The sequence below is a fragment of the Anomaloglossus baeobatrachus genome, chromosome 2, assembly GCF_048569485.1.
Source record: "Anomaloglossus baeobatrachus isolate aAnoBae1 chromosome 2, aAnoBae1.hap1, whole genome shotgun sequence".
Taxonomy (NCBI): domain Eukaryota; kingdom Metazoa; phylum Chordata; class Amphibia; order Anura; family Aromobatidae; genus Anomaloglossus; species Anomaloglossus baeobatrachus.
The window spans coordinates 238,477,833-238,493,560 of record NC_134354.1 but is presented as its reverse complement, the minus strand read 5'-3'; the positions used below and the strand labels follow the sequence as shown (position 1 = coordinate 238,493,560).

Here is a 15,728-nt window from a genome sequence, read left to right as displayed (position 1 = left end):
ACCTGATCCGACACCGATGCAGCAGGACAAACCACATCCCCTTGGGGTAAGAGAAAAGCAGAGCAGAGGGGAGGGGCTGGAGCAGAGTGTATGGAGAGACAGACAGAAGAAGAGTCTGGAGTTGTAGCTCCCAGGCTGGTAGAGAAGCGTGCTCCAAGAGGGCCGGGACAGGCTGTGAGTGAGGAAGGGGCCAGAGGTAGCCGGAGCAGGGTGGTGGCCCGACGGTACCTAGGGTGACCCGGATCACTGCAGGGGAGTGGATTCCCCGTTCCCGGCTGAGGAGAAAGAGGAAGAGAGTGGAGAGAAAGGCACCTGGCTGCAGGGAAAGAACAGGAGCTGCTGTACCGTGTGTGGGACACTAACACCCCCGTACCGAAGGCTGCGGACACCGGCAATTCCTAGTTACCAGTGACTGTGTGAACTACTTGTGAGTACGCCCGTGCCCTCAGGCACCGCACCGCAGCACTGCGCCCTGCTTATCCCCGAACGGGCCCCGGGACCAACTGCCCCTACCCACGGAGGGGTTAACATCCTAAGCTGCATCCCAACACCGTTCCCGGGAGTCCCGCACCTTCATCGCAGCGGTGGTGTCCATAATCACCACAACCGTGGGTGGCGTCACGGAAAATCTCCCTTAACAAACCCCCTTTTACTGTGGAGCCTGGGATCACAGACCGGGTCACGCCACCGTGATACCCACAGAAGTGACCCCGTGGCCCGGATCTGAGTACCCCCTGGTCCCCGGGCGACACATATACATGTCTGTGTTTCAGCCTTTACCATTATGCACGAACTGGCTGAACTTGGTAGCCTCCTATATGCCTATGAAACGGTTCAGTTTGAGCAATAGACCTGGGGCCAGTCTCTCGGTCCATACTTTGACTGCAATAATATTACAGCTATTAGAGCACAATGACATGGGTGGTTAAGGCTTGTAAATAGTGATGAGCAAGCACTACCATACTTGGGTGCTCGGTATTCGTAGTGAGCAGTGGGGCGCCGCGATGGGCGCAACTTGAATACCGAGCATAACGAAAGTCAAGTGGGGACTCGAGTATTTTTACGGAAGATTTTGCAGAAAGATGCTAGAGTCCCCCATTGACTGAGTCGTACCCATCTGACCATCTAACTGCTGGTTACGAATATTGAGCATGGTAGTTCTCACACATCACTACTTGTAAACCAACTGAAGAGTTCCCTGTAACATGACTTGTCCTGGGCAAATGCATATTAAAAGCGCACAATGCAGTACAGAATTAGTATGAATTTAACCTAAACTAGGTTAATGAAAAACAAAAAAATATCGGCACATAGCTCCTGAAGGTTTTACGTCGTATCATCTGAACGCTATCCACAGGTTGTCTGGAGGAATCTTGGCTGAATCATTTAATCTTCACGTGATCTGCTACAATTCTCTCTAAGGCTGCATGCCCACGATCCGGGTTCACAACATTTTGGACACAGCGCGTTATCACTGTGTTCAAAATGCGATATAAAGTAAAAGCACAGTGGGTATGGGATTTCTAGAAATTCCATGCCCACTGTGCTAGTCTTGCCCACTGCGTAAACTGACCTGCGGCATGGCTTCCCGAGCTGCAGCATGTCAATTTATGCCAATGGAGACGAGAGAGTGTTCTCCACATGGAGAACAGTGAGAAAGTCAAATGTTGCCTGAACCCTGATAGTGGGCACGGGCAGCTGCGGTCTCCTTTGTGACCCCGCAGAACTGCTGTCACTGCACCCAGGATGCAGGGTCTCTGGACTGTGCATGTACCCTAACTCAAAGTTCTCCAGGCAACATAACAATTAGTGTTTTGTTTTGTTTTTTTTTTTGTTTTTTATGTATAAACATGAAGTTGCAAGTATACAACACACCCACTTTAGAACAGGTCTACGTTGGTTCAAATATATATATATTTTTTTCGGGATGTTTTAAAGGTTTAACTAGTTATCTAAATACCAGAATTGTTTGTCTGCGTGTGCGATATATGAACATTCTTTTTGAAGTTTGCTTGGTGCTATAGTAGCAGAAAAAGGGGTAAAAACATTTTGGCCGTTGTCTTACTATCTATACAACTGTGTCATTATTTTACAAGGGGTATAATAGTAAGCTATACTTGGAACAAGGAAAACGTCCAATTGTTGCACACATTGTAAGTTGGCTCACCTTATATTGCACCCAAGATAATGTGCCTAGTACACCTAGACACATGGCAGCAATAACTTAAACTGTATATTAATATATATTGGGCCATCAATTTAACTTGTTTCCTTACAGCCTAGAACTAGTTTTATTACTTGATACTTTATCTCCATCATTCTTGCATAAGTGAAAATATTATGCCTTTTGACTCTCAGTACTTTGTACCTTTTAATAACTGGAAGTCATTTATATACAAGTCAGTTGTATCATACACACCCATATAAATGCGTACTAGTATCATCCATTTTTTTTTTTTCTTCCATTATGCCTACATGGGTAATTGACACTGCTGTCATTATGTAGTGTGATCTGCACTGATGATGTCAGTAGGTATTATATAGTCTTCTGGTGAATCAGAACCCCACCTCACTCAGTTTGTTGCCTTGAAATAACATTCTGTGCAGCAATGTTTCGATTAACGTGAAATATATTTAAGAAGGTTAGTCACAGAAATGTGTTTGGACAAATTATTTTCAGTCCAAGATGAAAACAGTAGCACACTTGGCATATACATAGCTTGTCCTTAATCTGATTTACCATAATTAAACCAATATTTTAATTTATTTATTATTTTTTTTTTAGAAAGCTAAATCTACTGCTCTGTGCTGAAAATGTTCACATCTAATAATGGTCAGACTTTGTTCTATGCACAAACATGGAATTCAATCATACCTTTCTGGTTAGCTTCCTTTCTAAATACTGTTTTAGGCTATGTGCGCACTGGGAAATGGAATTTTCTTGAGAAAATTCCGCATGCTCTCAAAGATTACCGCACCCGCGGTAAAAAACCGCGGGAAACCGCACCCGAAAACCGCATGCGGTTTGCTGCGGTATTGTTCGCGGTATTGCCGCGGTTTTGCCGCGTGCGGGTTCGGATGTGCTTTATTGCATTCAATGCAATAAAGCACATTGAAGAAAAAAAAAAAAAAGTCATTTAATCCTGAGATAGTAGATAGATAGAGGGATAGATAGATAGACAGACAGACAGACAGAGGGATAGATAGAGGACAGATCGCTGCATTTCCCACGGTCGGCAGTGAGTTCACATTACCGGCCGTGGGAAATGACCGGTAATTACCTCTGCTGTCTGCTGCTTTCTTTCAGCGCTGTGTCTGTGACAGTCGTGGCTGGATGGAAGCAGCGCAGGACCTGTGGATTACGCCGGAGCTTTGGTGCGGGAGGGGTTAATAAAATGGTGAACGAGGCTTGTTTGTTTTATTTAAAATAAAGGATTTTTCGGTGTCTGTGTTTTATTCACTTTACTTACGGGTTGATCATGTCAGCTGTCACATAGACGCTGCCATGATCAAGCCTGGAGTTAATGGCGGTGGTCCCCCACCATCATTAACCCCTTGTATTACCTTGCTGCCACTGCTACACGGCGGCAAGAAGAGCCGAGGACACGCCGGTAGTGCCGCATAATGCATGCGACAGTGCCGGGGCAGCTGCGGCTGATATTCTCGGCTGCGGGAGGGGGAGTGAGGCAGGGGACATTATCCCTGCCCCTCTCCCTCCCCAGCCTGAGAATACCGGGCCGCCGCTGTGTGCTTACCTCGGCTGGAAGGTAAATATGCAGCGGAGCCCACGTTCTTTGTTTTCTATATTTCCGTTTTATTTCTATGTGTAATGTCTGTGATGTCTGTGATGTCTGTGATGTGTGTGTTTACTCTGCACGGCTTCCTCTTCCTGTAATGACATCACTTCCCTGCAAAACCGCAGACAAGCGATGCACATTACCGGAGGTAAACCGCGAAATGCCGCAGGGAATAACGCAGGAAAACGCAGTGAACCGCACAGAATTTGCTGCCTGCGTTATTCCCTGCGGGATTTCATGATTAACATTGGAGTCAATGGAGTGAAATCCCGCAGCGACGTGCAGAAAAGAATTGACATGCACTTGTTTTTGCTGCGGGATTCCCACAGCAAAACATGCAGCTGTCAAATTCCGCCTAGTGCGCACAGGATTTTTTTTCTCCATAGGATTTGCTGGTGATTCACTGCAGAGATGTTATGAACATTTTCTGCAGCGAAACATGCAGCAAATCCGCGGAAAATCCGCGGCAAAATCCGGTAAGTGCGCACAGGGCCTTATACATTATAAGGGTATGTGCGCACTAGGCGTTTTTTTCACGCTGCGTTTTTATGTGCGTTTTTGTCTAAAAAACGCACCCGCGGCTAAAAAAACGCGGCAAAAACGCATGCGTTTTTGCCGCGATTTGGTTCGTTTTTTGCTGCGTTTTTGCTCACTGCGTTTTTAATCAGTGCACAATGCCATTAAAGATTGTTGATGGAAAAAAAAAAAAAAAAAGGTCTGATGTCATTTCCTTCTTCAAAATGTTCATTGTATGCAGGAGAGCAGACAGCTGCAGAACTAGTGTATGCAGGAGAGCAGACAGCAGCTGCAGAACTACAAGTCTCAGCATCCTCCATTCACTAGTGTATGCAGGAGAGCAGACAGCAGCTGCAGAACTACAAGTCTCAGCATCCTCCATCCAGGACTGTATGCAGTTTTTTGCCCAAAAAGAAAAAAAAATGACGTGGGCTTCGCCATATTTTTGTATGCTAGCCGGGTACAGCAGGCAGGTACGGGCTGCCCCCAACCCCCAGCTGCCTATTTGTACCCGGCTGGGAACCAAAAATATAGAGAAGCCCTTTTTTTTTAATTATTTCATGAAATAATTAAAAAAAAAAAAATGACGTGGGCTTCGCCTAATTTTTGAGTCCAGCCGGGTACAACTAGGCAGCTGGGGATTGGAATCCACAGTGCAGGGTGCCCATGCTTTCTGGGCACCCCCACTGCGAATTGCAGTCCGCAGCCACCCCAGAAAATGGCGCTTTCTTAGAAGCGCCATCTTCTGGCGCTGTATCCAACTCTTCCAGCTGCCCTGAAGCCGGGTGGCTAGCTAGGTAATAATGGGGTTAGGGCTAGCTGTATAGCTGGCCCTAAGCCCGAAATTCATGGTGTCACGCCAATATTAGACATGGCCACCATGAATTTCTAGTAATGATAAAAAAAAAACACAACACAGAGAAAAATATTTTTATTAGAAATAAAACACAACACAATTAGTGACTCCATCTTTATTGAGACTCCATCTTTATTGAAATAAACCCCCCTCCGCAGTAATCCTGGGTCAGGGTCCCGCGCCGTCCAATCAGGATCCAATATCATCTGATCGGTTTGCTGGAAGGCAAAGCGATCAGATGATGTGTCAGGATCAAGTGCCTCAATCACATCACACATCAGCTGATTGTATAAAAGCCGATTATACAATCAGCTGATGCATCAGTAGAAAAAAAAAAAAATAATACTCACTTATGTGCTGTGGTGATTACCGGCAGCTCCTGGAGCGATCGATTGGACAGGAGTCTGATCCTATACGATCGCTGCCGGAGCTGCCGGTAATCAGCTGATGAAGTCCCCTGACGGCAGGATCAGCTGATAGCCGGCCGGGCGCGAAAAAGCCGGCGACACCGCGATCAGCTGATGCGTCAGGTGACTGCATCAGGTGATCCACCGCCAGGTCCTGCAAGCAAGGTCCTGCCCCGGGGAGACTGCACACAGCCAGAGCGGCGGGACCGGGAGGAGCTGGGAGCGGGCATGGCACCGGGACCCTGCGGACAGGTGAGTATATGACATTTTTTTTTTTTTTTCTACTGTTCACTTTGGTTTTCGCCGCTGCCTCCACCTCCCGCCCAGACATGGCGCCGCACGGAGCTGACATGCACAGGACGGGAGGTGGAGGCAGCGGTGACGGTACCGGGAGGATTCATGCTTCTGTGTTTACCAACAGAAGGAATCCTCTTCCTGTACACGTCACTGTAGTACCCACCCCTTGCGTTTATAGCTGCGTTTTTAGTCATAGAAACGCGGCTATATGCGTTATTCATTGCGTTTTTAACATCTCATTGAATTCAATGAGTGAAAAACGCAGTGGAAAACGCAGAAATAATTGACATGCTGCGTTTTTGTGGTCACCACAAAAACGCAGCTAAAAAAAAACGCTGTGTGAGGACAGCACTTCTGAAAACCCATTGACATTGCTGGGGAAGCAATGTCACTGCGTTTTCAGCACAAAAACGCGGTAAACGCCGCTAAAAACGCGGCAAAAACGCCTAGTGCGCACATAGCCTAAGAGTTTTCTGTCCTTGGGGTACAAATCTTCAGTCACTTTCTCTTACTTCTGGTCACATGATCGCTCTCAGCACCGACACTGGAGAATCCTCACAGCGCATAGTGAGTGTGATTTGAGGATACCCAAGTTTGCAGTCACATTGGGTACAAGTTTGCATTTATTCGAAGGATGAACAACCCTTTTAAAGGGTTTTTCCCTATAGATCTTGGAATAATAATAATAATAATTAATAATAAAGTTCAGCTTTCGTACCAAACACTGACTCCCCCCAGCCCCCCCCCCTCCCCAGGCGCTGTTACGTATGATGACCACTATAAGGATAAACGTTGTGCTCTCTCCAGTGTGAACCACTTGCAGTCTCTGGCTCACTCTGGGGGGTAAAAATAAAATCAGTGTTATTGGATTTAGTGTGTACAATTAAAAAAAAAAAAAACCTCCCTGGAAGTGCTCCGTTTATGGTTGGCTGCATGTGGGCAGTGAGACGATTTTGTCCATTCATTGACTTCCAATGGGCTTCAGGTCTTCTAAGAGTCCACTCCCCTCTACTTATCAGCCAGGATTAGTTGCATGGTTTTTATTTCCACATCATTTCAATGTTGGACTAGTGTTTTGTTTGTTTTGTTTTTTACCCAAGAGAAAAAAAAATTTGTATTGCAAGTGTTCAAAGGCAGGGGGTTTCTAAATGCTGGAAGTGAAACTGAAGACAATGGCCACAAAATTGTAAAAAGGGGGAGGATGAGAGGAGATGAAGGGATGCAGTTGAAGAGTAGATTGATGATGATATAAGAAAAGCAAGAATTGTGATCGGAAAGCAACACATAGAATGAACAGAAAATGCAAATTTAGATAGGAAAAAGAGTAGATTGGTAAAGTGTTGAACGTTCGGACAAGTCTGGAGACAACCAGTCAGTAGTCATGACCCTAGATGAATATTTTGACTGTGCAATTTAGTGAAAAGTGTGTGTGTGTGTGTGTGTGTGTGTGTGTGTGTGGTGCCAAAGTGAGCTGGTGAATAAGCCATAATTAACTTTAAAAATTGATTTTTATTGCAAAAAGAGCTTGAGAGCAAACTTTAAAATAGGTAAATTAAAATAAGATGCAGCTTTACATACTTTGCCTTCTGCTTGTGAGAGCTGACCTGATAAAACCTGTCACAAGCAGGAGACTGGAAATGGGCTGAAGCTTAATTACGGAGAACACACACACTGCAGTGTGAGCTAGGGGATTCTATGTTGCCAATCTATCCTTTGCAATCATTAGGAGTCTGCAGAACAAATTCAGTGGGATGCAATGGCATTAACAAATTAGAAATGGCACATAAACTAAAGGCCCCGTCACAGTAAGCAACATCGCTAGCAACATCGCTGCTAACGAACAACTTTTGTGACGTTGCTAGCGATGTTGCTGTGTGACATCCAGCAACAACCTGGCCCCTGCTGTGAGGTCGTTGGTTGTTGCTGAATGTCCTGGGCCATTTTTTTAGTTGTTGCTGTCCCGCTGTGAAGCACAGATCGCTGTGTGTGACAGCGAGACAGCAACAACTAAATGTGCAGGCAGCAGGAGCCGGCTTCTGCGGAGGCTGGTAACCAATGTAAACATCGGGTAACCAAGAAGCCCTGTCCTTGGTTACCCGATATTTACCTTTACCAGCCTCCGCCGCTCTCACTGTCAGTGACGGCTCCTGCTCTGTGCACATGTAGCTGCAGGACACATCGTGTTAATTAACCCGATGTGTGCTGTAGCTAGGAAAGCAAGGAGCCAGCGCTAAGCATTGTGCGCTGCTCCCTGCTCTGTGCACATTTAGCTGCAGCACACATCGGGTAATTAACCCGATGTGTGCTGTACTAGGAGAGCAGGGAGCCAGCGCTCAGTGTGCGCTGCTCCCTGCTCTCTGCACGTGTAGCTGCGTGAGCTGGTAACCAAGGTAAATATCGGGTTGGTTACCCGATATTTACCTTAGTTACCAAGCGCAGCATCTTCCACGCGGCGCTGGGGGCTGGTCACTGGTTGCTGGTGAGCTCACCAGCAACTCGTGTAGCGACGCTCCAGCGATCCCTGCCAGGTCAGGTTGCTGGTGGGATCGCTGGAGCGTTGCAGTGTGACATCTCACCAGCAACCTCCTAGCAACTTACCAGCGATCCCTATCGTTGTTGGGATCGCTGGTAAGTTGCTTAGTGTGACTGGACCTTAAAACAGATTATACACCTGGTATATGCAAGAACCATTTTATTAATATACTATACTAATAGCTGATGCTGCATCATTTAGGTCAAATAAAAAAAATTCATGTTAGCCGTTTCATGTCTGTAAGATTGCTGGCAGTGGCTGGCAGTGCTGGATGGATAAGACGTTGCGGTGCTTAAATTTGCATTTTATGTATAGTTTAGCAGGAACATAAATGTGATAATGAAGTTTAGTGTATTGTCACAAGGTTAAAGTGTTCTCAGCGGTCTGCTTTTAAAGTAAATCTATCACCAGATTAAACAGTATAATCTGCATTCATTATTAAATAGACCTTTTGACCCAGTGAAGCTAGTGTACTGTGAAAATCCATATCAGAATTCTTTGAACTTTTTCCTGCCTGATATTATTAAAATGAGCTGGACACTAGTAAGTACACTTATCATTGTAGCACCTAGGAGCCACTTAGTGACTGCAGATTGGTGAATCCTGGCCATGTGAATTAACACAGTAATGCTTCCCCATTCAACTGCCAAATGTTAGATGGACTGAAGACGTGACTGCGAGTATGTGATTTGTATACTAGTGCTCACATTCTAACTGGTTTCTCTGCGTCTCTCAATATCCTATTGGGAAAAGCAAATGAGAATCTAATTGGCACATAACCGCCCACTCCATTTGGCAAGTGAGGGAATCCTGACACTGTCCATAATGCACACAATTAGGTTTCACTAACCAGAGTCCCATAAAGAGGTCTTTTTAATTTTTTTTTAAATTTTTTTTTTTTACTTGCTCCTATTTGGTACAGAAATGTTTTCAGGTTAAGATTGCATAGACTGAGTAAATATTATTTTTTTTTTTTTTTCTAGTTCTCAGGATTTGGATATTTTAGGGTTTTTTTTTTTTGTTGTAAATGTGATTTTATAATGTGGTTCTTTATGAAAATCTCAATGACCCTCTCCTAAAGTCCTAAAGTTTGAGTGTTTTTAACTTCTTTTTATAATAAAGTTTTTAATTTTTCTCTCCAGCATAAGGGTTTAAAATTGCTCAAGCCTTTACCGTGACTTGTTCTGGGTGATGCCTGAAAAAACCCTTTGGACTCGGCATGTAGGAATGGCAGCCTTGAATAGTGTCGGCAGCACAGGTAGCTGTGACAGCATGGAGAGCATTTCTTCCAACCATTCTGCATTTGTAAGTATTATTAAAAAAAAACCATGTTTCTAGATTTAGAATATCTGTGAAAATAATCATGGACTTCATTGGGGCAGGGATACTACTTGTAACTGTATAAATGATGACAGAAGGTATAGCTTTGGGCAATATTGATCCACCCTGCCCTTTTTAATGATTAATAAATGTGAGCCAGGGTGGTCTATCATCTTGTGGAAATGCTTGGGATATGTTCACCATCTAGTTTAATTAGGGTTCTAAGATCTGATGAATTACACAATAAGTTGTGGGTACACTTTCAATATATTTAACAAAATATAGGGGCACCACACTGAATTGCTACCGTTTTATGTAGGGTTTTTTTGCCTTTAAATTACGCTGAGCTGCTACAAGAGGCTCTTTGTTAAATGTTGGTCAATTGCTTTTTTTGGATCCAGTTCTTCAATATTATAGAATACTTTGCTATAGTATTAGCTTATCTGTGCCCTCCTGAGTGAAGGGCTGGCACTGTATTATTATATAGGATGTTAAAGTGCAATTGATAATGTCTGAGCCCCCAGGACCACATTATCGGAATAAAGGCCCCTTCAATGCTTTCCTGCATGTTGCAGTATCGGTCACAGCCTCACACAGAGGGCCCTTTTTTTAAAAAAAAAAGAAATAAATAAAAAAATAAAATAGTTTGGCTATACACGTCCGTCACCCTATTGTTCTGCGGATCATTGTAGGACCATTAGAATCCCTCTCAATTGAGTTATTCCCCTTTCTCAAAGACTGTGACACTCTTATCTTTTCCTAGCTTTTCTTGAGTGAAGAATGGCAAAGCTGACTTTAAAGGGAACCTGTCAGGTCCAATATGCACCCAGAACCACGAGTAGTTCTGGGTGCATATTGCTAATCCCGGCCTAACCGTCTCTGAATACACTAGCATAGATAAAGGGATCTTTAGAAAAAGTATTTCTAAAGATCTTTTATCTTCTGCTAAGAGCGAGGGGACTAGTCCCCTGGGCGTTAGTTCCCTTGGCTAACTGGCTCCATTAGCATGTTAATATGCCCTGTGGGCTCCTGTGGGCGTACTAACTTGTTAATGAATGTGCAGTGTCACAGGATGATCTCTCACTTCTCTGCTGCAATCACGTCTGACTCCTGGACTTCAAAATGAGACCTACGGCAATCTAATTTCCCCCCAAAAAAGGCAAAACACTGAAGTCATGCTGTGATTTATTTTATTGGTAGAAAAACTCCTGAACTTCAGCTCAGTGCGCATGACCCCGGTGTTGCGTTCATGCGAACTACTTCAGTTTGAAGCCAGGACGCGTACACCCGGCTTCATAGTGCGCATGACCCAAATTCCGGAGTCATGCGCACTGAGTCGAAATCCAGTGTTGGGCGGTGATGTCAGTGGAGAGGAGAGTGAGATACTCCTCTGATGCTGCACATTCATTAGTCTGTTAGCACACCCACAGGGATGTACTAACATGCTAATGGAGCCGACTAACAAAGGAAAGTAACGCCCAGGGGACTAGTCCCCACACTCATTAGCATACGGTAAGATAGTTTTTCTAAAGATCCCTTTATCTATGCTAGTGTATACAGGGACGGTTAGGCAGGGATTAGCAATATGCATCCAGCACTGCTCATGGTTCTGGCTGCATATTGGACCTGACAGGTTCCCTTTTAAAAATGAAATAAAAAATAAAACTGTGTGTATATATTTTAAGCTGTAAACTGTCGCTCTGCTTATTGAAATGCATTGGAAAAAATCACTATTTCTTTGAGTCCATATCTATTTTTTTCATACTTCAGATTTTTGCCTAAGCCACTCTGAATACAGGTTTATCTCTTTAATTTCCTCCTTGTTGTAAATGGCACAGATGTGTTCTCTGCCTGCCGGCAGCAAGTACAAGCCTTGTGGCTCAATGATTAACCTATTGTGCAGTAGAAATAATCATGGACTAAAGTCCAATATATTGTTGTTTTTTTTTTTTTTTTGTTTTTTTTTATATTTCTCTTCAATACTTACAAGGAAAAGGAATCAAAGAAAGACTTGGCTACTAAAAGTAATTCACCTTTGTCCCTGTTAAATAATCTTCCTGCATATATGGCTTAGTATATGACTTCATTGCACTTCTGCTGGTATATTAGTTGAATTGATAACTATAAGGCTACTTTGTAGAAAATATTAAGTTGAAGGTACCATGGATGTGACTAGAAGTAGTTACTGGACTAGTGCACATGTATTTGTGAAGTTTACCGACTTTATTAAGTGCTTTCTATCTAGGGCAAACATAAGCCACACATCTGGATACCATTTTTGGAGAAGCTTGGGACACCTATAGTATATTTTGGATAAATGCCATTGTAATTGTTTTTCAGCCAAAGCAAATTGGTCAAACTGAAATTAGTAGTTTCTATAGATTTCTCATTTTATTTTGAATCTGCCTCTTGTCTTTGGCTCTCTATAAGACCAAACTTCAGGGGAAAAACTGGAACAAAATAATTGCTCCCACCCCACGACCCCCCAAAATGTAACATATTAATCAATAACCAGAGGCCTAGGTAAGGTTTAGCTCTGGGAAAACAAGACTCCTTTTGGGTGGGCCCAACCTGGGTAAGGATTATTTAGAATTGCATTGTCTAACTTTAATTCTAGCGGCACCTCAGGAGTCAGGCGGTAACTATGCAATCCCAAATGCTGCATTGCTAAAACAACTAAATCCGGTTCTACTCTTCATAAAGAATACGGCTCTCCTGCTTCTTGTGTGGGTTGCCTAAAAGAAGGGCTTTGATTGGCTGATTGTTCAGACCAGAGCAATTGTTCTGCTGATGGTTCCAACTCCAGCTAGCTTCAGAGTAGCACTGTATAGAAAAGTCAATTTTACAAGAACTTGTGCAATTTTAACCATCCTTGATGATTAGACAAATCTTCAATGTATATGCAGATTTATCATGAATGAGCATTATTAAGAATGCTTGTTTCACAATTATTTTTCAGAATAAACTGAGAATCACACTGGACACTCATTCATCGGGTGATTTTGATATTTTTCACAGCACAAAAGATAATCAGTCTTCATGGTACATCATAGATAACTTAGGATGACATTTTTATCAAAAAAGAATAAAAGCAATCCCTCCATAACAAGGTGTACCAAATCAGGATGGCTTCTAGCTTTAGTAGTTTACCTTGCTATGTGCGAGCAGGCCTCAAAATAGATGGGGGCTGTGTACTTTGCCAACTTAGTGCTCCACAATCAGGTGTTTAAAAAAAATTACTATTTCATTCCAGATGTCTACCAAAAGGGATGCTGGATCTCTAGTTGGTATTATTATTTACTATTAATATTACTAACTAGAAATGCAGCAGCCCTTCTTACTAGAATGCTTGAACGGAACTGTGTAATGCCCAAATTTTTTTTTTTATTTTTTTTTTTTCTTCTCTCCGGTGTACAGACCTTCACAAATCCATACTATTAAATGGAAACCTTTTGACCTGTCCAGCCATCACAACCTATACCTGATGGGGGCGGGGGGGAATGGATGTGTCAAACATGCTTGTTTGATAAGTGAAGTGATCAAATTCGGCCTCTCATTTCCCAGAGGTCCATGGAAAATAAACCAATCTGATTGGTACAGGAAGCGTTTTAACGTTCATTAGTTTCCATTCACCAGTTTCCATCTCTAAAATGCAAAATACTGAGCTGATTGTCCATACTATATTTGTTTCAGACTCTCCTGGTGTTTTATACAAGTTAGTATATATCTTGTTTAGACTTTTTTTATTTTCTCTTTTATAGAGTGGAGATGGATATGATCATCTTTCAGCTGAAGAACGAGAATGCTTAATGTTTCTAGAGGAAACGATAGACTCTTTGGACAATGAAGACGATAGTGGGGTATCCAATGATGAACTGGAGACCCCTGAAAAATCTACCAGCCATTCAACTGCCGAACCAGCTAAAGTTACAACTTCTAGTGGTAAGACTCTACATTTATTATAGATTTCCTGTCCTCTTCACCTAATAAAATTATACAGTACTAACCACTGGCTTCAAAAGTGGTACAATAATAGATGGCTGCTTACAGGTACACTCCCTGACAGAAGTTCTGTCGCTTATCCATGTTATGTAAATAAAAGCTTATAACCTGACTTTTTAAATTCATCCATTGGTTTTATAATTTGCTCTTTTGAAATCTGAAACCCTCCCAAATTTGGTTTAGGTTATGAAAATAAAGTTGCTTCAAAGCTGAAATATTGATCATTTAATGAACACAGGTCAGATTTTAGCCACACAAGTTTTGTCGCCTTGTCATATAATGTACCCAATCCTAGTTTACATCCTCACCTGTGCTCACTAAATGATCGGTTAATTAGTGGGTGTGTATAAAAAGAAACCCAGACCTTCAGTTGAACTGCAACTTGACCTCTGACAACATGCCAAAAATCCACCCTGCGACCAAAGCCTTGATTATCAAGACGCTGAAGACCAGATCCACTGCAGGGGTAGCTGGCACCTTTTAATGTGTTCTCAGCATAAAGTACAAAGAATTAGAAAAAGATTTGAAGAGACTGGAGATTTTTTTGACAAGCTCAGGTCTGGCAGACCCCGCAAGACAACTGATCAGGAGGAACGTTTGTTGGTTAGATTATCCAAAGCCAGCCCCTCTTCCACTGCAGCAGAACTCCAATAGGCCTGGTCACCTCAAGTGCCTGTCTCAACTAGAACAGTTTGTAGAATTCTAGTCTCGAAATGGCCTCCGTAGTTGAATCAGTGTCCAGAAGCCAGCACTAAACAAAAGGCAAATAAAAAACTGTGTGGCATTTGCCAAGTCCCACAGCTTGCTAAACAGATGGGCGCTGGAAAATTGGCAGAAGGTGGATTTCTCTTATGAATCTTCAGTTGAATTACACCACAGCTGCCACAAATACTGCAGGAGACCTACTTGAGCCCGTATGGATCCAAAATAGACCTAGAAAACAGTTAAGTTTTGGTGGTGGAAAGAACATGGCCTGGGGTTACATTCAGTATGGGGGTGTGCAAGTTAGAAGGCAATATCAATAGCCTAAAATATCAAGACGTATTAGCTACGTCTTACATTCCCAATAATAAAAGGGATCAAATTCTGCAGCAGGATGGTGCTCCATCTCATACATCCATCTCTACAACAAAGTTCCTCCCTGCAAAGAAGATAAAGGTGCTCAAGGACTGGCCAGCCCAATCACCAGACATGAACATCATCGAGCATGTTTGGGGTAGGTTGAAAGAGGAAGCTTGGAAGACAAAACCAAAGAATCTAGATAAACTCTGGGAGGCATGGAAGACTGCATTCTTTGCTATTCCTGATGACTTAATCTATAAATTGTATGAATCATTGTTGAACCACATGGATGCAGCCCTTCAAGCTCATGGAAGTCACACAAAATATTAAATATGTCTCTAATAGCACCACAACATCATTCAGCAATGCTATGCAGCATATCTTTGTATTAGAAGTTAATTATTTGTTTGAATTTCACATTACTTTCTGTGGGCGACAGAACTTTTGTCTTGCCAAAATCTGACCTTTCTGTGTTCATTAAATGATCAATATTTCAGCTTTGCAGCAACTTTATTTTCATAACCTAAACCAAATTTGGGAGGGTTTCAGCTTTCAAGAGTAATTTATAAAACCAATGTATTAATTTAAACTCGGGTTATAAGCTTTTATTTACATATCATGGATAAGCGACAGAACGTCTGTCACGGAGTATATTGTCTTATCTTTGTCATGCCTGTAAACATTGGTTGCAGAAGCAGGGTGCCCTTCCATTCATTGTTCAGATGGGAAATGGAACCCCTACTTTTCTGATCCTATAGATAGATGATTAGAGTTTTGAATTTGAAACACTACATTTTAAAATGTCCATTCCTATAAATGTAGAGGTGTCAGGACCATGTGTTGCATTAATAAAGCCCTGTGCTTGTACATTACAGTGGATGTTGATGGAGCTATAACTTGTCTGTGGCATTTCCACGACGAAAAATACTATCTGTTCC

The 15,728-nt window shown here is 42.8% G+C and overlaps 1 protein-coding gene across 1 annotated transcript in view; it reads left to right on the top strand.

Annotated features, from left to right (window-relative positions):
• C2H1orf116 (chromosome 2 C1orf116 homolog) overlaps positions 1–15,728 on the top strand; it is a 57,008-nt gene that overhangs the window by 33,276 nt on the left and 8,004 nt on the right. The window contains exons 2-3 of the mRNA XM_075335712.1: positions 9,549–9,711; positions 13,488–13,668. Coding sequence (XP_075191827.1) covers positions 9,598–9,711; positions 13,488–13,668 — 295 coding nt within the window. The 5' untranslated portion in view covers positions 9,549–9,597. The remainder of the gene's footprint in view (positions 1–9,548; positions 9,712–13,487; positions 13,669–15,728) is intronic.